Raw genomic sequence first — 24513 nt, forward strand, 5'->3', positions numbered from 1 at the left:
TCATTCATCCAACCAAATAAGTACTCAATTAAGGTTATGTCTTCGTGTTATCTCAATTAAGGTATCTTATTAACCTTTTCATAAAGATCTTACTTTTAAAATTAATTCATTTTATTTTACCTTGGTGAGTGCCTCAATTAACGTATCTAATTTGATTTCCATAAACCTATTACTTAAGAATTAATTCATCTTATTTTACCTTGATGAGTGCATGAAATGTGTTCTTTATGTGAATTTTATCACTTAAACTTGGTCAGTCAATATTGTACCCCATTATTATTTCAATTTCACTTTATTTGGGACAATCAGTTAGTACATCTTTTTTGTTCACTCTATTTTGATCAGTTAACTGATGGAGCATTTGCTCAAAAAGATGCTTGAAACAAAAATGCCGCATATCAGAAATAAAAACATCACATATCAAAAAGCCTATAGTTTACAAATATTTATTGGAAAAAAAAAAAAAAAAAAACTCTGCTTTCACGTCTCTCCAAAAGAAAAGAAAAAAAAAAGGGGGGGGGGGGGGGGGGGGGTCTTGTTAACAAGAAAAGAGTTGCTCTCTCTGTATAATCAATCATGAAGAATATAACTGAGCTAGTTCATTTGAGAAGGCCTTCTTAATGGCATCCCTCTTCAGCTTCAAAGCTGCAGTAACAAGGCCAGATTCTGGAGTCCATGCTTCTGCTAGCAACTTGATCTTCCCCGGGATCTCAAATTTTTCTAAACGAGCAGCCTTCGCTGCCTGTACAAGACAATTTCAATGAATTAAAGAACAAAAAGATTCACAAAATAATCATCACACTGCAGTCTAGACGACAAAGGATTTAACTCCGGAAATATGGAGTAGAAATGTTAAAACATGCCAAAAGCAGTTAATCCACAAATGTGAAGGTTACACTCTTAAGTAGATGCAGACAAATGGTTAAGTAGGAAAAGACATCTTTACTTGTGATAATTGATAAACAATGTTGCATCAGTTCATAATACATTGTGAGGACCAACGATTTGATTATAAGAATGTGTTACGATTTCTGTTCTTGTGAAGACTGCGATATTGATTAGTAGGTGCAATAACATATTTCAACATTGAACCATCCTATAATTTCTAATAATTACCGTTGAGACTATTGAGTAGCTAAATCATCTATGCTTAAATAAAGGGATGTAAAAGGAAAAAGAAGAGAAGAAAACAGAAAGAAGCTCGATAACTTTGCATGTATGAAAATACCTTCACTAAGGAAGCGTACACCTCCTGGATAGTTTCTTCCTTCTGACACAACTCTGGAAAATTGCCAAAGTTAATTTCGTTCTTCCTAGCCCAGTCTTCCACAGCAGCCTGAGCGGCCACCACTATAGCTACACAATAACTATGGAAAGGATCGGCATGCACCATTATATTGTCAACATACGGACTGACACTGAGAACAGCCTCAACCTGCACATGACATATCAACTCCCACATGAGTAAATTAAACCAAAAAAAAAAAAATTGTGGACAGTTGGGAAACCAGGAGAATGCGCATATATTTCATATGCTAGTATAAAGATACCATATAAAATACTAGATCGCACCTTCCCCAAGGAAACATATTCCCCGTGCTGAAGTTTAACAATGTCTTTTTTACGGTCAACTATCTCAAGGCAACCGTCTGCATGAAATTGCCCTATGTCACCTGTGTAGAACCAACTCATTCCTCTCTCGTCAACCTTAGGACAGCAGAAAAAACCATTGCAATATATAAATCGACAAGTCACACTAGTAACATAAATACTCATCAGAGCATACAATTTAAAAGCAATAAGTACCTTGTACGCTTCTTTCGTCTTCTCCTCATTTTTGAAATATCCAACGGTAACATTTGGTCCACCAATAACAATTTCACCTCGAGGCATTGGGGAATCACTTGTTAGATACCCACCCTCAGCCCAATCTATCAACTACAGATCAAAGTACTACAATTAATTAAGCGTATTATCTGGTGAAAGCTAAAAAGATTTATTCATAAGCTATTATAGAGCTGTTAAGAGTTTCTCGTGACTTAAACAACGAAAAAGGTTTGGAAAGAAAGAAGATCAAAATGCAACATGGGGGAAAAAGAACGGAGATTTGATGATCTTGTACTCCATCAACTTACAATGGAACCGTCTGAAACTTAAACCATATAAAGATAGGCACAGGAACAAGAGCATTACATAAAAGATAAAAAGCAAACCACAGCATTTAAAAAATAAATGTGAGAGATGTAAGTAATAAGATTACTACAATGCTTTCTAAAATTTTGAAATGCATAATTCTTGACCTGAAAATGGGTAATTCTCTCCTATTTGGACAGACGAATGAAGTAATGACTATAGTATTATACACGGGCATAGAGGAATGTGAAGCTTTGACTCTGCTTATTCTACTTTACCTTGATGTACGAGCAAGGGAGTGGAGGACCAACACGTCCAACAGAAGTATCATCATAATCACTAAATGTTCCACCAGCACAGGTCTCAGTAAGACCATAACCTTGGCCTATTGGAGCACTAAGGAAAATAAACCAAGTAAGATGAGTAGTCCGCAGAAAAAAGAAGATGCTAGCAAGAAGAGAAAATTGCTTCTTATAATGTTTAGCTGCATATTATTTGCCACTGTTGTTGTTGACAATAGTTTAGTCAGTGTTATCAAAAGCGCAAAAAAGCTCTAAGGTCAGCTGGGGCTTTAAGCGTAAATAAAGCGTGGGCTTTAATGAAAAAAAAGCGCAATGGTACAATAATACAAATATATATATCTGTTTAGTCCAAGATTAATAATAATAAGCATGAATAACAAATATATGGACAAAGAAATAGTAAAAATATTACGATAAAGTGAAATATCAATCATCTAGTGTCACCTCATCAGAGGCTCATTGGCAAGGAAAAGTATGTCTTAGAGCCTTGATGACGACACTAAAGCGCACATAAAGCGAGGCGAAGCGCTCAACATGTTTTGAGCCTCGCTTCAGGGCTTATGCGCACTTAAAGCGCGCTTTTGATAACACTGAGTTTAGTAAAACATCAATTTAACGCACAACATAAAATGTCTGTTTTGATGGAAGTCGATTCCTTGATTAAAGCATCACGCTTTTTATTAATTGCCATAGAATTTCATCATTCAAGTAATTTGCGATGCTAGTTATTAATTAGAATGGAGGTGAACACAAGAAAAGAAATGGCCACTCTAAAAGCCTAAAGGTTAGGTTTTCTCAGGATTCTCTTCCTACCATCCAGCAGACAGGTAAGGCAGATATATATTTTCAAGTTATCAGCTACTACATTTACATAATTAGAAACAGAAGATAGACAAACATGAACAATTGTTACATCCTAGTTTCTTAAAATTGGACAATTATAATATAACAGTAAGCGGCAGACAAAACCAAAGGGGCAGAACAAACCTCCGAGGGATATCAACAAGTGTTCTTTGGACACTTTACATCGAACAGTTAGTGACAACTATAACCTAAGGAGAGGAATTAAACTTTCAACGGAAAGATAGCAACGAAAGTTCCTATTTCCGCCACAAAAACTAGTGCCCACTTTTTAGTACGTTGTTTATACAAAGTTAATAAAAAGGTTCAAAGTGGTGAGATTTCCTGTATGCATTAGAATGTTGAAAGAGATATTATATGCAGCCAGATCAACCTGGAGACTATAAGAAACAGGCGGTGTTGAAGTTGAGAAGGTAACTCTCGCTGCCAATCTAATTGCAAGAAGTGATAAACTCATCACACAATGCGTATATCAAGATAACACCTTAGGCCATCAACTCAATGGCCTATGGATCATGCTAAGAGGTCAATTAGAACTTTATATATTAGTTTCATTTGATATCAAACTAGTGAATCCCTTAGATCCTTTATGTGGGGGCATAGTTTTGGAGTTACTCACCCAAGGCATATGTTGATAAATCTCTGAGTATCTCCAGAGAGAGGAGCTCCTCCTGACAGGATAAAACGGATACGGCCGCCCAGAATTGCTTGAACCTTCTTAAACACTAAGAGGTTCCAGAAATGTCTTTCTAAGCCCCAAGCTCCAAGCCAATTACCATTAATTGCAGACAGTCTACGAGAATATGCCAAATCAAACAGCTTTTTGGATAGTCCGCCTGCAGCATCTACCTGAGTTTTACCAATGTTAGTTTCACGTACTCACGTACCAACAACACTAATATGTATGCAGAAGCAACCAAAAGGACTAAGAAAATATATATTTTAAGTCCTCAGCTATACCTTTTTACGTACACCATCTCGAACCCGATCAAGAATTGCTGGGACAGCTGCCATCACAGTTGGCCTTAACATAGAGGCATCTCCTTTAGTTCCTTTCTTTATCTTATTTGATGTATCAGTAAGGGTCAGAGGAGAACCATATCCTATAGAACCACCAATCCCAGGTACTATGGTCTGCAGAAAAAATCAGATTTTTAATTTTATACAGACAAAGTGAAGACATGAACAAATCATATACCCAACATATTTGGCCAAACATGGCTACATTACCTCTGCTGCAATCTCGAGAATATGAGCAAGCGGCAGGTATGCTAAGTAAACATCCTTGCTTCCAAGACCGGGTACAATTTTCAGAACAGCAGAAGCTGTAGCGAGAACATTCCTGTGTGTCATCATCACACCCTGTGCACCAGATAAAATCTTAGTGATTTTGTTATGACTCTAATTTTTTCTTCCAAGAGCATTTCTTGACTCATCCAGGTCCACAAGGAAGAAAAAATGGAATATATCTAGGAAAATCTCATTTTGCTAGTACAAGGTGGTGAACATTTTAGCATTTCCTACACCTTTACCATGAAGATGTTTAATTAAAACAAGAGTAAAGAAATGACAGCTAAGGCTCACAAGCACTTTTCTAACCAAGTCAAAACTCAGAGTATTTCAGACGAATGAGAGTGTCAGAATTAACCTTGGGCAGACCAGTACTTCCACTGGTATACATGATCACTGCAATATCAGCTGCAAGAGGTAAATCTGGGTCAACAGGGTTTTCTCGGCCAAGTGTTTCCACCTCGGAAAATGTCTTCAATTCCCAGTTGTTCCCTGCAGCAACGACGGCACTTGATGGAATCTCATTGTCCATGCATATCACACGTTTGACGGTATCAAGTTGTCCACTAATGTCTACAAGTTTCTTTAGTTCCTTTTGCCCACAAATGACGGTAGTAACCTCTGTCTGGAGAAGAGAACTAGTTGACAATAAGCAATATGTAGCAGATAAAACACTAAAAGAGCAGAAATGAACATTTGAAAAGAGTACATGAAAACACAGAAATATCTAATGAGGAACATATATATATCAGATTAAAGTTTCCATAGCTTGTTTTCCAGCACAGCAATAATATCTATGAGTACATGAAACACAGAAATATCTAATGAGGAACACATATATATCAGATTAAGGTTTCCATAGCTTGTTTTCCAGCACAGCAATACAATCTTAAAGAACGGAATTTAAAACAAAAGTATCAAAATGTCAATCTCATAACTGACTTCGAGGTTCAAGTGAAAATGATTATCATTCTACCATAACTGATCCCTTTTCCCGAAGTTGTGCAGTCGATAATCTTGAAATTTGCCTGTTATTTCACGAGAAGATCTTCAATTTCTATCATAACTAGGAAGGGATATTTTTAGCATCACCTGTAAAACAACAACTACTACATCTCAATCTCAAACAAGTCGGGTCCGCCCATATGAATCATTGCGGACCATGTTTCTCCATTTAAATTCATCTTAGGCCAACATTATAAAAGCATTTGTTTTTCTTTACTAATTGAGACAGTTTCAATTACTACATTTGATCCACAATTGGGCACATAATGGTGGTGTCACTAGTACAAGCCTCCAAGTATAATCTCTTTCTTATGCACGAAACACTAAACCTGTTTTGTGTGCATGTTCTGATTGGTGAGTGAAAGAAAAAGAGAGAGACAGGAAGAGATAGAGCAAGAGAGGATTGACCTGATTTAGTGAGTAACACAGGGCCTCTTCACCAAGCGATGCATAAATAGTAACCACTGTCACATTGCGTCTGAAGCAACTCTGGTGTAGACAAATCGGCTCCATGTTATGTCATTGTCATGAAATTTTTTTTATGAGCATGATTTGGATATTACTAGAATCTTAGTCGTCTATAAACTAGTAAAAAAGAATATATCTCTTGGAGTATTATCTCGAATCTACAAATGACATATATAATGTCATGGTCATCAGTGCAAACATAGACTGCATATTCAGTTATGTACCTGTAATGAAATTAACCATTCTTCACATGTATCAGCAAAAATAGCCACACGTTCTTCTCTTCTGTGCCCAAGTGCTGCCAAACCAGAGGAAAAGTTGCACACAATCTCAAATGTCTGACCATAACTCAACCACTCATAATCACCCAAGTGAAGTTTCTCAAATGACCTTCCATCTGAAGATATTTCCATCTCTCTGGAAAGCAGTTTCCGAGTTCCTAGTAACTTCTTGTGATGGTACTTCTTGCATGAATACTCAAAAAGCTCTGCCAGGGTTGTGATTCCTTCCCATGCTGTTTCTACCGGTGCACTAAACCGACGGTTTCTGATAGCATAGCCAGGTTCACCACCAACATCAACAGGCAAGCCTCGCTTTTTCCGACTTCTTCTATTCTGGAGGAGAATAGCTACTACCAGAGGAACAAGAACACCAGCAACATAAGGCCCCATCTAATTTACCCTGACAAAAGCAAACAATACACTGCCTCAGACTGGTTGCAGATATTGGTAAATGTTTTCGAGAGTGATAAAACCAAGAACATTGAACATTGAACATTAGATTAAAATGATTACAAAAATATGCAACATAACTTAAAAATATTTAGCCCCTAAAATTGTAAGTGAATTATATGTATCATCTAAAGAGACAGGAATGCAATAAAACGGTTATCAAGAGTAAATACACTTTTCCTCCTTTTCCATGCTTATCTTCTAAAGGGAAATCGTCAGAAGATGTGAATTTGGTAGCCCGCAAGAAAAAATTAAGAAAAAGAAAAAGAAAATCTTTTTAGACTCTTTAACAGATACTCCACAACATATAACCATCATATAAACAGATGTGCATAAATTGAGACAAAACCTACCTAATGGTTGAGATGTGGTAATTTGCTAAGCCTAATTTGTTTTTCTTTATTCCTAAAAATGGTTAACGACAATTTAGAAAAAGTTAAGCTACAGTTCCTAGAGGGTATCGAGTTCGAAACAGTCCAATTTTACAAGGAAAAAAAAAATTCATGAAAACTCAACAACTGAAACTGTGATAGCAAGCAAGCTCAAACAATGTAACCAATGACTTCATAGTTTCTGCTTCAAGAAAAATTGAATAAATGCATGTGGGGTTAATAAAAATCAAATATTTAGCCATGGAATTAGCAAAATATGTAACAGAACACTATCACATAACACCTTAATATTCACAACCAAAACAAATAACAGAAAAATGCCAACCATTAGTTCACATTGATAATAATTGAAAAGAAAGAGATGTGGGGTTGGGTGGGGGCAGCCACCATTACTCAATTTACTGCTGGATACATCCATCCTTAAAATCAACAGTCTAAGCTAGACTAAGCCTTAATTTCAAGATTAAGAAAGAAAGAAACAGCAAAACTGAGAACCCATTTTCAGAAAAATGACAAAAGTATGAGTGGAAAAAAGAAAAAAAGAGAACATACCTTGAAGAATCCCACAAATTCAGATGAACCCCACTAGATAGAAAATACTAAAAATGGAAAAATGGTGATGGTGGGGTCTTAATATAGTGTAGTAAAAAGAAGATAATTTGGTTTTAAGGTTTGGTTGGCGGAGGGATCGAGAGAGCGTTAGAAGTTGGAGTTTCAGCCTCGTTTAGTTCAGCTACTGTAAAGCTGCCATTTCATGTTTCTTTGTGTCAGAACTATTTCTGATTTGGATCATACACGTGGGGTAGGGGTTGTTTTGGGTGATGGAGATTGCACACACCCTTGCTCATCTTTCTTTAACCTTGTTTGGATGCTCTTTCTTTTTTCAGCCGATCGCTCGCATTCGTATTGGAGACCAATTAAATTTAAATTCGTGTCGAAATTTTTTACATTAAGGGTAAAGCACTCCCTAACATTATTTGGATGCTTGTTATGTGTAGTTTCATAAAAATTGTATAGTATTGTAAGTATTATTTTGATAAATACCACATTTGGATAGTAGTATATTTTTCATTGTCATATAAGTAACACATTAGCAATTTAAAGAAAAAACTACTAAAAAAAATTATTGTTACATAGTGATAAATTTAATGATACAATATAATTAAATTTAAGTAACAATAAAAACAAATATCGTATTTAAACTAACAACGCAAACACAATACAATAGATAACAACCATCCAAACAAGCTGTAATTAGAGATCTTGAAGTATTAAGGGGTTTTGACGTCACATTTACAAATTAAAGATTTTGTTCAAAATTGAACCGATTTATATCAGGGTATACTATGTTCTAAAACTAATTTTACATTCTTTGTAAGTTGAAGTTTGTCAGATACAATACCTATTAGTGGGAAGATGAAACTGCGAGTGATGATAAGTGGGTCCACTGTAATGCCGTGTACGATCTCTTACTAGTTTGTAATTCGTTTGAGGTTGATGGAATGATTAGATTGTGTTAACGGATGTATAATGTGATATGGAACTAAGTGGAAGTGTAAAAATTGTTTCTGTTACTGCTAATTTACTAGAATAATAAGTAGACGAGTTGTAGCATGAGTCTACTTTATTTGAAATTTAAATTTTAAATAAAGATTAAGTCGTTAAGTTTTTTTAGGCTTCTGAAATTTATTTTGCAGATTTTATATAGATTTTTTGTTGTTAAATTGGCTATTTAAAGCCTTTCATGCTTAATAACAACATTGAGAGATAATTTTCAATCAATACGTTTAATCTTTATGTTGCACCATCTTTTTAAAAATCCAACAACGGTAACAAGAGCCCCATTAGTGTTACAGGATCTGTGAGTTCATGTACTACAACAACAACAACAACAACATACCCAGTGTATCCCACGGCGTGGGGTCTGGGGAGAGTAGAGTGTGCGCAGACCTTACTCCCACCTTAGGTAGGGAGGCTATTTCCGGAAGACTCTCGGCTCAAGAAAAATCATAAGAAAGGTTAGATACGGACAAACAAATCAAAGCAATTATGAAAATGAAAACAATGAAAGTAAATAAGCCATTATAAACCAACAGATACTCGCAGAAATCAAGAGACAAGAAACTATAGAGCAATATAACTACTCGTAAGAAAGGATAAACACGACTACCTACTAGCCTTCTACCCTAATATGAGTCCTCCATACCCTCCTATCTAAGGTCATGTCCTCGATAAGCAGGAAATGTGTCATGTCCTGTCTAATCACTTCCCCCCAATACTTCTTCGACCTACCTCTACCTCTTCTGAAACCGTCGCTAGCCAGCCTCTCGCACCTCCGCACTGGGGCATTTGCATCTCTCCGCATCACATGTCCAAACCATCTCAGTCTCGCTTCCCGCATCTTGTCTTCCACTAAGGCTACTCCAACCTTGTCTCGGATGACTTCATTCCTAATCCTATCGCTCCTATTGTGCCCACACATCCATCGTAGCATTCTCATTTCCGCCACTTTCATCTTCTGAACATGAGATGTAAAGAACTATTTTTAATCTATGAGTTCATGTAAAGAACTATTTTTAATCAATGCCTATTTTCAATCAATTTTTAACCTATGCTTATTTTCAACACGCAGGGCTATATTCAACCAATATCAATTTTTAACCTATTTTCAAGCATGGCAAGCAACAGTCTCTCTTTAAATGCCCTAAAAACTTTCACTAATGAAAACTACTAGAATTAGTCAGTGAAATGAAATGGTATTTTGCAACTTGTGTTTTTATGGGATGTTCTGATGGAAGGAAACTCCTTACCACAACATTTTACAAATCATATAATTGTCCAAATTAAAGCACTTTCAAAAGAGCTTTTAAACAAAACAAGGTCATTGAGGACTCTTTTTGTGCACAAAACCAGTAGAAGTAGTGGAGAAGGAGCCACATTAAAAAATTGTGCAAGTTCAAAAGCAGTCAAAAGAATTCAACATCAACCGCCAAGAAGAAGAATATCAATCGCCAAAGCAAAAATTGAGGAGGAGCAATTTTTTAAAATTGCAGCAACTGAGGCAAAGGATGAGTGTTGAAAATTGCTTCTGTTGGTGATGATTTACTAGAATAATGAGTAAACTAGTTATAGGATGAGTCTACGTTATTTGAATTTAAATTTTAAGCAAAAATTAGGTTGTTGAGTTTTTTTAGGCTTTTGAAATTATTCTGCAAATTTTCTATTGTTAAATTGGCTATTCGCCCCTATACGCTTAATAAAAACATTGAGACAATTTTCTATCAATACTTTTAACCTTTTTGTTGCACCACCTTTTAAAAAACCAACAAAAATACTCAAAACCAACAAAACAAAATGCACCAGGGTCGACTTGGACTTGTGCGTAGCACAACCATATTTCGCCTGTTTCAAAATACCTGTTTCGAACAAGTTCAGGGGTCTAGATGAAACTCCACGGAGTAAAAATTCCGGGATGACAAATCAGGACAAGTACAAGGGTCTCCCAAGCTATTCCACCTTCTTATTTAGAAAAGTTATTTCCTTTAAAAAAAAACTTGATTTTTCAGCTCCAGTTTAAATTATCAGTTTCAAATCTGCTATCTTCTTATGGTTTCAATTATCTACTTACAACCTCAATTATCAGCTTATATCAGTTTTTTTTCTTTATGTGATTTTCATGTTTACTTGTGAAATGTATTTCCTTATTATTACGTTCATACTCTAAAAAGTCTAGCTTTGCCTTTTTAGGAGATAATTTATGTGACTTATTGGCACGTGTTTTATCGGTGATACTTAGCTCGAGATGCCCTGCTTCCATTTTCTCGAATGTAAATACTGGTCACTACGGTACAGGTGCGACCATGTAGGTTTAGACTCCAATTCAATTTATATATCTTGTTCGGTGGGAGTTTTTTTTTTTTTTTTTTTTGTGAATTATCTGTTAGGCATTGCCTAATAGTTTTTATTAATAAAACAAGAAATAAATGAGTCGATAACTTAGCATTCAATCAAGTGCATTATTTAACTTCTTCTTTTAAAAAAAAATGAGAGGCACATGGAGTTCATGCTTTATTATGTTACTTTGGAGAATTCAATATCTGAGACTTTATGTAGTCAATACTTTTAGAGGCTCATGATTTAGCGCAGTGAGGGTTAAGTTAATTTTAAAAATGTTATGAGTTTGTTTGTCCATTAAGTTACTTAGCCATGTTATCTTAGATGGCTTAGCCATTAAGCATATATTTTCCTCTATAAATAGTGGCCATATGTAGAGAATTGGATGAGCAATAAAATCATATATCTCTCTATATATTTCTTCCGTGTATTTACTTTATAGTTTTTATTTTATAACACGTTATCAGCACGAGACTCTGTTATCTCGAGCAAATACTTTAAAAGCCTCGAAGGTATTGATTTTTTTTCCCTTTACTAATGGCAAATCTTTCTAAACGTGAATTTGTAGCCTTAGATATATCCGGCAATAGCTATATGTCTTGGATTCTTGATGCCAAGATTCACCTTAATGCGATGGGTCTGGCAGACACCATCAAAGATAAAAATGAGGCATCAAACCAAGACCGTGCCAAGGCAATGATATTCCTCCGCCATCATCTTGATGAGAATTTGAAAATGGAATATCTCACGGTTAAAGATCCTCTTACGCTGTGGAATGATCTGAGAGATAGATATGATCACCTGAAGATGGTCATACTTCCACAAGCACGTTTTGATTGGCTTCATTTAAGGCTACAAGATTTTAAATCTGTTAAGGCATATAATTCTGCAATGTTTAAAATTATTTCTCAGTTGAAGTTATGTGGTGAAAATATCACTGATCATGATATGCTGGAGAAAACATTCTCCACTTTTCCTGCCTCTAGTATGCTCCTGCAGCAGTAATACCGAGAGATAAAGTTCAAGAAATATTCTGATCTAGTCTCACATCTTCTAGTGGCTAAACAACATAATGAATTATTAATTAAAAATCATGAAAGCCGACCCACTGGTACTGCCCCATTCCCTTAAGTGAATGAGGCAAATTTTCGCCATTCTAGGCGTGGAAGAGGTCGTGGCCTCAGTCGTGGTCATGGTCGTGGTCGAGGAAGGAATTTTAATCATGATTCTTGTCTTGCACCAAATAATACCCTTCACCACCAGCAGTGTAAAAGGAAGGATGAAAATCATAAAGCTGTGCAAAAGAAAAATTCAGAAAATAAATGCTTCCGATGTGGAGGAAAAGGGCACTGGTCACGTACCTGTCGTACGCCAAAGCACCTAGTTGAGCTGTATCAAGCCTCCCTCAAAAAGGCAGAAAAGGATGCCGAAGCAAATTTTATTTCTGAAGATAATGTTGAGCCCATGCATTTAGATGTGGCAGATTTCTTTGAACTCCCTGAAGGGAAAATAGATCATTTGGTCGGTGATGGATCTGTAATAACTTAGATATTTCATACATGTCGTTTGTATTAGCTAATGTGGTTATGTTTCCATAGTTATGTAAATAAAGTGTGTGTAATGCTTTGTTTAATAGTAATATATGTAATAAAGTGTGTGTAATACTTTGTCTAATCATAATATCTACTTCGATGTTTATTTTGTCTATTCTTTCGTTTTGAAAAATATATGGAAAATCCTCAAATATTATTTGGATCAATGACCAATCATGAAGATATTTGTGTGATTGATAGTGGAACAACGCATGCCATATTCAAAGATGAGAAATATTTTTCTCACTTGCGTAGAAAAAGGGGGAATATTAATACAATTTCTGGCAATTCGAAATTAATTGAAGGCTCCGGAAGAGCTACTATATTTCTACCTAAGGGGACGGAACTTGTTATAGAAGATGCATTATTCTCTTCTAGATCCCCAAGAAACTTGTTGAGTTTCAAAGATATCCGTCGTAATGGGTATCACGTCGAGACATTAAATGAAACAAATGATGAATATCTTATTATTACAAAGAATGTCTCCGGCCAGAAATATGTTTTGGAGAAATTACCAACTTTGTCTTCTGGCCTGTACTATGCAGAAATTAGTACAATTGAAGCGCACTCAATCGTAAACCAGAAGTTTAATGATTCAGGAACTTTTGTGCTTTGGCATGACCGAATGGGTCATCCTGGATCAATAATGATCAGACGAATTATTGAAAATTCAAAAGGCCATCCACTTAAGGACCTGAAGATTCTTGAAAGTAGTGAATTTTCATGTGTCGCTTGTCATCAGGGCAAATTGATAACCAGGCCACATCACCAATGAAAGTTGACGTTGAATCCCCTATTTTTCTAGAGCGTATACATGGGGATATATGTGGACCTATTCACCCATCTTGTGGGTCATTCAGATATTTTATGGTTCTAATAGATGCGTCTTCGAGATGGTCTCATGTGTGCCCCATAACGTCTCGCAACCTGGCGTTTGCGAAATGATTGGCACAAGTAATACGCTTAAGGGCACAGTTCCCAGATTATCCTATAAAGGCTATACGTCTTGATAATGCTGGAGAATTTACATCCCAAGCTTTTGATGATTATTGTTTATCAGTTGGGATAAAGGTTGAACATCCTGTAGCACATGTTCATACCCAAAATGGCCTTGCTGAATCATTTATTAAGCATTTGCAATTGATAGCAAGACCATTACTTATGAAAACACGGTTGCCTACAACCGTCTGGGGTCATGCTATCTTACATGCAGCATCTCTTATTCGTCTCAGACCGACTCATTATAATAAATACTCCTCGTCACAATTAGTTTTGGTCATGAACCAAATATTGCTCATCTCTGAATCTTTGGTTGTGATGTATATGTGCCTGTAGCACCACCACAGCACACTAAGATGGACCCCCAAAGAAGGTTAGGAATATATATTGGGTTTGAATCACCCTCCATTATTCGCTATCTTGAGCCATTGACGAGAGATTTATTCACTGCCCGATTTGCAGATTGTCGATTTGATGAAACAAATTTTCTACAATTAGGGGGAGAGAGAAAAGAAATCAAAAGAGAAATTGCGTGGAGAGTTCCATCACCATCTCATTTTGATCCACATGCCCCTATATGTGAGCAGGAGATCCAGAAGATCATCCACTTGCAGAAAATAGCAAATCAAATGTCAGACGGATTTACTGATTTGAAAAGAATAACTAAGTCGCATATCCCTGCAGAGAATGTGCCTATTCGAATTGATGTTCCAAAGGGACAAACTACTAGTGTCATAGCCTCTGAATCTCATCCACGCCTAAAGCGTGGTAGGCCATTGGGCTCCAAGGATAAAAATCCTAGAAAAAGAAATACAAACAATGATCAGAATGACACTATGAAAGGATCTCATGAAGAGATTCAAGATATGATTAATCCTAATATTCCTGAAGAAATCAGCAAACCCGAGACTCCAGTGAGTAAAGAACTATCATTAAGTTTTACTGGTGATGAGGGCAACTTGAATCGTTCGAAAATTGTGGTGAATAGTGTTTTTGCATATAATGTTGCACTAAATATTATGAAAGGCAGTGAGGATCAGGAACCTCAATCTGTCGAAGAATGTCGACGAAGATATGATTGGCCAAAATGGCAAGAAGCAATTCAATCAGAATTGAATTCACTTGCTAAACGTGAGGTTTTTGGACCTGTAGTCCAAACGCCTAATGGTGTAAAACCAGATGGCCACAAATGGGTCTTTGTACGGAAAAGAAATGAGAGAAATGAAATTGTGCGATACAAAGCACGCCTTGTTGCACAAGGATTCTCTCAAAGACCCGGCGTCGACTATAAAGAAACGTATTCACCAGTTATGAATGCTATAACATTTCGATACCTCATCGGTTTAACTGTCTATGAAACCCTTGAAATACATCTGATTGATGTGGTTACAGCTTACCTTTATGGCTCACTTGATAATGAAATTTATATGAAAATTCCTGAAGGATATAAAATGTCTGAAGCATTTGGTTTAAAGTCTCGGGAAATGTATTCAATCAGATTACAAAGATCATTATATGGTTTAAAACAATCAGGGCGCATGTGGCATAATCGCCTAAGTGAGTACTTGATAAATGAAGGATATATAAATGATGCCATTTGTCCATGTGTTTTTATTAAGAAAACAAAATCAGGGTTCATTATACTTGTTGTTTATGTTGATGACATAAATCTCATTGGAACTCCAGAAGATCTCCAAAAGGAGATTGAATATTTGAAGGAAGAATTTGAGATGAAAGATCTCGGAAAGACAAAACTCTGTCTTGGTCTGCAAATTGAACATTTCGCAAAAGGGGTCTTTATCTATCAATCTGCCTATACTGAGAAAGTTTTAAAACGGTTTTACATGGACAATGTGCATCCTTTAAGTACTCCTATGGTTGTTCACTCACTTGAAGTAAGCAAAGATCCGTTTCGACCTCAGGAAGAAAACGAAGAGCTACTTGGTCCTGAAGTACCATATCTTAGTGCAATAGATGCACTTATGTATCTTGTTAATGCTACAAGACCTGACATAGCATTTTCTGTTAATTTGCTAGCAAGATATAGCTTTTCTCCTACACAGAGGCATTGGAACGGGATTAAGCATATATTGCGATATCTGAAAGGAACTAGCGATATGGGTCTGTTTTATGCTAACAATAGTAGTACAGATCTAGTTGGTTATGCCGATGCAAGTTATTTATCTGATCCACATAAAGCTCGATCTCAAACGGGCTATCTGTTTACATGCGGAGGTACTGCTATATCATGGAGATCGACAAAGCAGTCCATTGTTGCTACTTCTTCAAATCATACTGAGATAATCGCTATTCATGAAGCAAGTAGAGAATATGTGTGGTTGAGATCAGTGATACATTTCATCGGAGAAAGATGTGGCTTGAAGTGTGATACAAAAATACCCACAGTATTATATGAAGATAATGCTGCATGCATAGCTCAATTAAAAGGAGGTTTCATAAAAGGAGATAGAACGAAGCACATTTCACCAAAGTTATTTTTCACACATGATCTCCAGAAGAATGGTGATATTGATGTGCAACAAATCCGTTCAAGTGACAATCCTGCACCAAATATTTGCCAACTTCAACTCTTGAGAAGATGATATTCAAGATTGGAATGCGAAGGCTCCGACATCTGAATCTTGGTCTTCGTCAGGGGGAGTGAAATACGCGTTGTACTCTTTTTTCCTTAACCAAGTTTTGTCCCATTGGGTTTTCTTGGTAAGGTTTTTAATGAGGCAGCTCCCAAAGCGTATTACTAGATATGTGTACTCTTTTTTCTTCATTGAGGCTTTTTCCCACAGGGTTTTTCCTAATAAGGTTTTAACGTGGCACATCATCTAATTAATGGACATCCAAGGGGCAGTGTTATGAGTTTGTTTGTCCATTAAGATTACTTAGCCATGTTATCTTAAATAGCTTAGCCATTCCATTAAGTTACTTAGCCATGTTATCTTAGATGACTTAGCCATTAAGCATATATTTTCCTCTATAAATAGTGGTCATATGTAGAGAATTGGATGAGCAATAAAATCATATATCTCTCTATATATTTCTTCCGTGTATTTACTTTATAGTTTTTATTTTATAACAAAAAATATAATTTTATCATTCTATTATAATTGAGATGTTTCAATTGAGTTGATTATGTTTCCCCTGTTAGAAATCTTACGGAAAATACTCGATCACGAACATTGTTAACAATCTCATATCTTAGGCGTGCTAATTAAGACACTATCCTTAAGGATGTTTCACCTGGTATAGGTGTATCCCCAGTATTCAACAAGCTCTTCTAGTGCAAAATTGGGAACCAGAATCTAACAAAGATTTATTTTATTATAAAACCCAGCACACTATAATATGATAGAAAGATTTGTATTGATCTCTCTCACTCAAAGGAAGAACAACTTGTGTTCATTTATAGATGAGAAAAATAAACAACTTATAAGGTGGATTCATGCTCCAACAGTCCAGAAATTGATGACCAAAATGAGGAATAATGAAGAGAATAAAGGGTAGTTATATTTAGCCAAAATATTGGAAGAATTGAATTAGAAATAATGGTTAATAAATGGCTATTCAAGGAGTAAATGTCCGGCAACTAATTCATTTAACAATAAGAACATTAAAGAAGAATCAATTACAATTGTAATCGCAAGACATAGTATTCTTTTTGAGAAATTAATAATTAATTTTTCAACAGGCCCTTCCAAATTTAGATCGCTTAATTAGATTATCTATTTGTCAGCTAGATACATACAAGGTTTTTGCTTGAGATAATTAGTATTGATTGCATTCACGTCCTGTCCAAATTTTAGTGCGTGATAAGAGACCAATGAAGTCCTAAAATTGAAAGTTTTGGCATTATTTCCTTATTTTTTTGCCAAAGGCTAGACGGTTAATTACAAGTGAGCTTTCAAGAACTTATTGATCATTAGACAACTCTCCCAGTTGATTGTTGGTTTGACCTTCAAATCCCTTATCCAATCTGTATAATTTGCTTTCTTGGACACTTAAAACATCATCTTGCCCTGTAAATTAAAAATGTTGCTTCAGTTAGTGCATGAAAACTGAAGTTAGCATTTTCAATATCAATAAACTAGCCATCAATTAAAATTTTAGAAATAAGCAAGGCTTGTGCAGTAACATGCTTTTATCAAAGGCACTGGCATATAGTTGGTCATTCTGTTATTAAGTTTTGTCATGATGTTTTTGCTTCCCATAGAATTCCTTCACCTCTTAATAATACTTTGCTCTGCCTAATTCCTAAATTTAAGAATGCTAACCTTCTTAAAAACTTTAGGCCGATAGGGTTGTGTAATACTCTTTATAAGGTTATCACCAAAATTATTGCAAATCGCCTCAAACCTTTTCTGGATAATCTAATTGGACCCCACCAAACCAGCTTTTTAAAAGGACGTCGTGCCAGCGACAACGGCATTACTGTACAGGAGCTCTTACAACACACTAATAGAAGCAAGCATAGTATAGGCAACTTACTTCTAAAAATAGACCTCGAAAAGGCCTTTGATAGGCTTGAATGGTCCTTTGTTTATCGTACATTAAATTTTTTAACTTCCCTCCTAACATCACTAAACTTATCATGCATTGCATCAGCTCTAGTAATATTGCAATCCTCGTTAATGGTACTAGAACCAACTATTTTTCTCCATCAAGAGGGATTCGTCAAGGAGACCCTATGTCTCCATATATTTTTATTCTTTGCATGGAATTATTAGCTAAGTATATCTCATACCAGGTAGACATCCTTAATTGAGAACCTATTTGTAACGGACCCCGATTCTCCCATTTATTCTTCGCCGATGATCTCACCCTAGTAGCTAAGGCTAACACAAAATCCATTCATACTATTTATCATGTTTTACAATCTTTCTGCCAGCTTTCAGGACAAAAGATAAATCCCACTAAATTCAAGGCACTGTTCTCACCTACTTGTAACAACAATGTGCGCCGCCTTGTGCATCAATTATTTCGCATAACTAGCACGGATACTTTTGGTCGATATCTGGGCTTTCCCATACTTGGCACCCCCCTAAGCCCTCTGATTTTCAGTTCATACTGGATAATATGAGAATCAAACTCTCAAGCTGGAAACTTCATCATCTCACCCCTACTGGACGCCTAACCCTAGTAAAATCTACTCTTAATGCGATCCCAGCTTATGCGATGCAATATTTTTCCCTCCCAAAATCAGTTTGTAAACATATGGACAGAATTCAACGCGATTTTTTGTGGGGCACTACTTATCTTAAAAAAAAAAATGCATTACATCAAATGGAACACGGTTACTCTTCCCAAAACTCAAGGAGGCCTTAGCCTTTGTAAAGCTTCTCAGAAGAATTTATCGTTATTAGCTAGCTTGGGTTGGAGGCTTTACACCAAAAAAAAATGACCTCTGGCCAGAACACTTATTGCTAAGTATGGCATGCACTCTACAAATTCCCCTTCCTCCTTTATTTGGCGTAACATCTTAAAAGGCAGTAAAATTTGCTCTTTAGCTGTGGCTTGGTCTCCAGGTAATGGCAATACTCTTAGCGTTTGGGATCATAGTTGGATTCCATCCTTCCCTCCTCTTCGTTCTATTGTTTCAGGCCCATTAACGCAAAATGAGCAACATCTTACTCTAGCCAATTTCTGGGATGGGTCCAACTGGAACTGGAATGCACTTTCCTTTAATATTCCTTCACACATACAACATATCGCGTCGACCATTAAATTACGCATAGGGAGCCCAGATACTCCCTATTGGTCTGGTGAAGCAAATGGATTGTTTTTAACCAAATCAGTCTTGAAATTAATTACCCAGCCCACTCTGCCACCCTATCCCTATAATTGTATCTGGTTTCTCCCAACCTTACCAAAAATAAAATTCTTTCTATGGATCATATCCCATAATAGACTACCCACTAAATCGTATCTCCACCACATAGGTGTGACTACTTCAGCTTTCTGCCCTTCCTGTCCTTCAGTCAATGAAACCATTACTCATACTTTAATTGACTGCAGAATTGCTAGAAAGATTTGGTTAGACTTAGGTCCTAATTTGAGCAACATCCAGACTGACCCTTCTAACTGGTTGCAAACTCTTCACAATCTTAATATACCCTTGCACCATCACGATCTAACCTGGACTGAGTTTTATCCCTTTGTCCTTTGGCACATTTGGCTTAATAGAAACCACACTGCCTTCTCCCACACCTCCTCTAAACTCCATATCCATCAAATTATTATGCGAGTTACTGAGTATAAATACTCCACCGCTACAGCTAATCCTCACCCTGAAACAACAATGGTGAATATCAAATGGCATCCACCGCCCCATGACTACTTGAAACTCAATATTGATGGTGCTTATTCATCAAAAACTCATAATTAAGGGGAGCATTGGTGGTATTTTTCGTGATCACGATGGCAAGTGGGTCCTGGGGTACTATCAAGCCATTTATTGCTTCAACCATACGATGGCTGAACTCATTGCACTATTACAGGGTTTACAATTAGCTTGTGACAAGAACTATACTCCTGTGGAAGTGGAAACAGACTCAGTGGAAGTACTCCATTTACTACATAAACCGCAAACTATCTTTGCTGACATCTTAACTGCTTGCAGGTTGCTTTTGAGGAGGTTGGGGACTCCAATAGTGCGACATAGTTTCAGGCAAGGTAACAAAGTAGCAGATGGACTGTCCAAGCAGGGTTTAAAGTATGGAAAGTATGATCAACCATCTATTTTGCTAACATCTCCTACAAGCGTCACCAACTTTTTGGAAGCTGACAAGCAAGGAGTGACGACTACCAAAGTAGTATCTATATCAGCGTGTCATAATCTAGCTAGTTTAGGCAATCTAAGTGTATTAGCTATCAACGATAGCACGTCTGTTGCTCATCCACCTTATGTAATTACTTAGTATTAATAAAATATCCTTTCAACCAATATATATATATTGAACGAGTTCATTAATTTGGTCATAGCATATTTTATCCTGTACTTTCACAAATATGTTCAGAAGAAAAAGTAAAACTATAAATTTCAAAATCTAAAAAAAAAAAAAAAAAAAAAAAAAAAAAAAAAAACCCCACTAGGATTTTTATTTTATTTTAAAAAAAAAAGACTTTTGAAGATATAAAATAGTATAGTGGGCGAAAGTGTAAGATTTCATATATTTAACTGAAAATTTACATACAAAGGACAACCCATAAACTAAACCGACAAATTTAATAACTTACCTCTTGTTGATCAGATATTTTATGTATATATCTTTTTAGAAATTGTCTAATATTATCTAATGGTACCCATGCTATAAAAAAGTTTAATGGTGCATTTGGTTAAAAACTTAATTTTTTAGTAGTGCACCCATATTAGAAATTCTGAATTCCTCTTTTCTACAAATTTCAGCAGCAGACTAAATGACGCAAAATATTAAAATACAAATTTACCTGACAAACGAGAAGCCTGTTCGGGAGTCAATGAAGCTGAAAATCCTTCTACTGCATATCGATAAGTATACACTATTGCCTCTGTTGCTGCCTCCTCACTAAAAGTTTGAGGGGAAGAGAGAATTAAAAAAAATTAATAGATAAGACAATTTATACCCTAAAAAGATTGGGAGATACACATTAAAACAAAGATCGGGGTTGATTGGTACGATGAACAAGCGTATATAGTCCTGGGATAAAAATTTAATACTGTCTTATCCCCTGTTTGGTTACTAATCTTAATATAAGTTGTACAAGTAATAGGATTAGAAAGATGGAGGAATAGTACCAAGATTACTTATCCCCGAATAAAACAATGAAAATGACAAAAATACCCTTGAGGTCCCTCAAACTCTTTTTCTACTAAATAAGGTGGAAGGATTTGTGTAAACAAACAACTTTTTCGTAGAAACTATGCAATGTATATTATTTTAAATATAACAAACTAAACAGTCAATAAAAAAGAATATCAGAATAACTAATCTCTGTATAACTAACTCCAGCATAACTTGTCTTCGAACCAAACCACCCCTTAAAGTATAAACATTTGAGTGCTAAAGATGACATTAAAATAAGGAAAATAGGGATATGAACCTTCCTAATACTGAGGCTAAGATTTTGACATAATCAGAATTCTTAGTATACACAATGTAAATCTTTTTGTCTTTTGGAGCTAGTTCGTCAATGCTTGCTATAATAACCGAAAAATGAGAAATTAAAACTAGAAATAAGAAAGTTGTTGATGACAAGTGTTTGCCTCGAGCCATTTCTTTATTTAAATGGATGAGGAAAAGATGGAGGGATGGAGTGATATAATGTTTGTTGGGAGTTTAAGAACTTTGGTTTATTCAGTGATGAAGATGGTGCTAAAAGCAAATGCAGCTTGTGTATAAATTTTGTCGAAAGAAGTTTAAAATACTAATTTAGCACTATGAGCATTAATTGAGTAGGAGTAACTTAAAAGAAGTTTTAGCACTATGAGCATTAATTGAATAGGAGTAACTTAAAAGAAGTTTCATTTTGACTTGAATTTGTAGGTTAAATGTAATTAGTATACAACGGAAATTAAAGAAGTGTGGGTAACTGATTTAATTTAATTTTTGCAGTTTCAGTTTGATCACTTTGTAGGTTAAAAGTAATTACCAAGAGAAAATAGTTTTAAAGGATTTTCCTTTCTCTTTTTGGCAATTCCATATTACTAAGAGTAATTTTTTGTTTCAACCTTTTGTTATTTTCGCATGGTATAGATAACTCTTGTGGTGTAAAGCACTTAGAACTATGGTTCAAAGTGGAAATTAATTTGTGTTATGCAATTACTTCCAGTTGCAATATGATATCCTACATATTTCTTGAAAATTTGAAAGCAAATTATGTTTGCTAATTTTTGTACAAGCATTTAAAACTGCAGAGGCAATAAGATAACGAGTAAAGCACACTTTACACTTTTAACATTTTGGGTTTGAGAAATAATGCCCCGCCATATTTTGAATAGGACAATAAACCCTCTTAGTCTTAAATTAATAGCTATAAATAAGTTGGATTTTTTGCATATATTTTTAAATTTATTTATATGTGACAATAAACCCACTTTATCTTTTTTCGGGGTTAAACTGTTTTTTCTTTGACAAAATATTCCCTAAACATCTTGTTATAATTATAACTATAAAACATTGCGAATTATCAATCTACAAAATGTTTTGGGGAAAGGGTAGAAAAAAACTTGTGTGTCTACAATTATCCACTTGTTATAAAATAATAAAGCTACAAGAAGAATATTGCAGGGAAAGAGAGAAGAGAGGAGAATACTTTATTTCTCTTATTAGGGATTCTATACAATGAAGAGAACATCTCTATTTATTGGAGAAAGTTAACTTTGTGCCAAAGTCACAAACCCTAAAGTTTCTCCTAAAGATAGACATCCATAATTAAATAATATTTATAACACTCCCCCTTGGATGTCTATTTGGTAGATAATGTGCCTCGTTAAAACCTTACTAGAAAAAACTCAATGGGAAAAAATCTAGTGAAGGAAAAAGAGTACACATTTCTAGTAATACGCTATTTGGTTGCCTCATTAAAAACCTTATCAGGAAAACCCAATTGGGACAAAACCTTGGCTAAGGGAAAAAGATTACAACGCGTATTAACTCCCCCTGATGAGTACATCACTCCAAAACTTGAATCTTCGCATTCCAATCTTGTGCACCATCTTCTTGAAAGTTGTAATTTGTAGAGACTTGGTGAATAAATCAGTCATATTATCGCTAGAACAAATCTCTTGCACGTTGATATCACCATTCTTCTGGAGGTTGTGTGTGAAGAACAACTTTTGTGAAACAAGCTTTGTGCTTTTATGAATCCTCTCTTTAGTTGGGCTATGTATGTTGCTGCATCTTCAGTGTTTGAATAGAGTTGTATTGTTGAAATCACTCCAAGTGCATTCCTGACTTGCTTTATGAACAGATGTTATCTTTATATGATTTGACTATCATGTAGAACGACATTGTATGACTATAATCCCTCACAGTCATAGCAAAATATATAAATGCATCAATTGCATAAAGATATGGCACTTCAGGACCCAAAAATTCTACAAGTTTCTCATTTCAACTTCTTTCAGCAGATAATCTATTTCTTTTGAAAACTCTTCAAGGGTTTCAATAATTCTCAAGTAATCAACTTGCACCAACAATATGACAGATTTTGATTTCCACAATGACGTAAGGATAAATAGAGTCATTTGTGCCCTTAGTCAGTAAATATTCATTAAGCTGATAAAATCGTGTTCACCTTGCTTAATTTAATTTATATAAGAATTATGAACAAATTTCTGCAACTTGTATATGCTTCAGGCATTTAAAATTCTTCAGGAATTTTCATATAATTTTGTCAAGTAATTCATATAGGATGTGAAAACATCTATTTCTATTTAAATGATATGACATTTTCTGGTGTCTAGATAACAGGTCAAATAAGCTTTATGCTTACCAAGATGCGTCATTTCATTTAATAATAATTTCTACGTCAGCATGCTTTAATAGACGTAGAATTTAGACCCTCACAATCTTTTACAATATTGCGCTATATTGTACCAAAGATATCTTCGACGATATATCATTTGTATCGGTTCTCAATGTGACATAACTTATTGAGATCTCATCACTTCCATTATTTTTAGGTACCTAAACCTCTCATGAGGTTTCATGAAGTATTATGTCGTAGGCTCTTCAAGAGCACATTGCCTCTTTATAATGATCATTGACCATTTGCTCCTCTTTCTTTTCAATGATTATTGCGTTTGGAACCGATTAGTCTATCACGCTTCATGCATGCTGTAGACTATGTCATT

The 24513-nt window shown here is 35.5% G+C and overlaps 2 protein-coding genes across 4 annotated transcripts; both read right to left on the minus strand.

The window, feature by feature from the left end:
• Positions 1-398: 398 nt before the first annotated feature.
• Positions 399-8015, minus strand: LOC132626998 (long chain acyl-CoA synthetase 9, chloroplastic). Of its 3 annotated transcripts, none has more exons than XM_060342042.1 (12): positions 7735-8015; positions 6284-6740; positions 6000-6080; positions 4945-5211; positions 4527-4658; positions 4257-4430; positions 3916-4145; positions 2412-2529; positions 1807-1938; positions 1573-1707; positions 1229-1435; positions 399-742 (listed from the first exon to the last, which is right to left on the minus strand). In XM_060342042.1, exons 2-12 carry the CDS (start codon positions 6728-6730, stop codon positions 575-577), a joined length of 2091 nt encoding a protein of 696 aa, XP_060198025.1. In that variant the 5' UTR covers positions 6731-6740; positions 7735-8015; the 3' UTR covers positions 399-574. The 3 variants fall into 3 exon arrangements, with proteins under 3 accessions (XP_060198025.1, XP_060198026.1, XP_060198027.1); XM_060342043.1 differs by lacking the exon at positions 7735-8015 and adding an exon at positions 7570-7677; XM_060342044.1 differs by lacking the exon at positions 7735-8015 and adding an exon at positions 6964-7278.
• Positions 8016-17290: 9275 nt separating this feature from the next.
• Positions 17291-22000, minus strand: LOC132621783 (subtilisin-like protease SBT3.9). The gene is made up of 3 exons (XM_060336191.1): positions 21759-22000; positions 21126-21223; positions 17291-17698 (listed from the first exon to the last, which is right to left on the minus strand). The coding sequence occupies exons 1-3, from the start codon at positions 21929-21931 to the stop codon at positions 17592-17594; spliced, it is 378 nt and encodes a 125-aa protein (XP_060192174.1). The 5' UTR covers positions 21932-22000; the 3' UTR covers positions 17291-17591.
• Positions 22001-24513: the final 2513 nt, after the last annotated feature.

This window comes from Lycium barbarum, chromosome 2 (genome assembly GCF_019175385.1).
Source record: "Lycium barbarum isolate Lr01 chromosome 2, ASM1917538v2, whole genome shotgun sequence".
Lineage (NCBI taxonomy): Eukaryota > Viridiplantae > Streptophyta > Magnoliopsida > Solanales > Solanaceae > Lycium > Lycium barbarum.

Excerpts from the sequence above, each read along its gene's own strand:
- LOC132626998 (XM_060342042.1), bottom strand. The coding sequence starts at position 6,730 with ATGGGGCCTTATGTTGCTGGTGTTCTTGTTCCTCTGGTAGTAGCTATT. Across the intron at positions 4,659-4,944 it reads GAAGTACTGGTCTGCCCAAG|GGTGTGATGATGACACACAG; the intron begins GTTAATTCTGAC and ends TCTGGTGCACAG. Across the intron at positions 4,431-4,526 it reads TTCTCGAGATTGCAGCAGAG|ACCATAGTACCTGGGATTGG; the intron begins GTAATGTAGCCA and ends TTTTTTCTGCAG.
- LOC132621783 (XM_060336191.1), bottom strand. The coding sequence starts at position 21,931 with ATGGCTCGAGGCAAACACTTGTCATCAACAACTTTCTTATTTCTAGTT. Across the intron at positions 21,224-21,758 it reads TTAGCCTCAGTATTAGGAAG|TGAGGAGGCAGCAACAGAGG; the intron begins GTTCATATCCCT and ends TCAAACTTTTAG. Across the intron at positions 17,699-21,125 it reads ACAGGCTTCTCGTTTGTCAG|GGCAAGATGATGTTTTAAGT; the intron begins GTAAATTTGTAT and ends TTTAATTTACAG.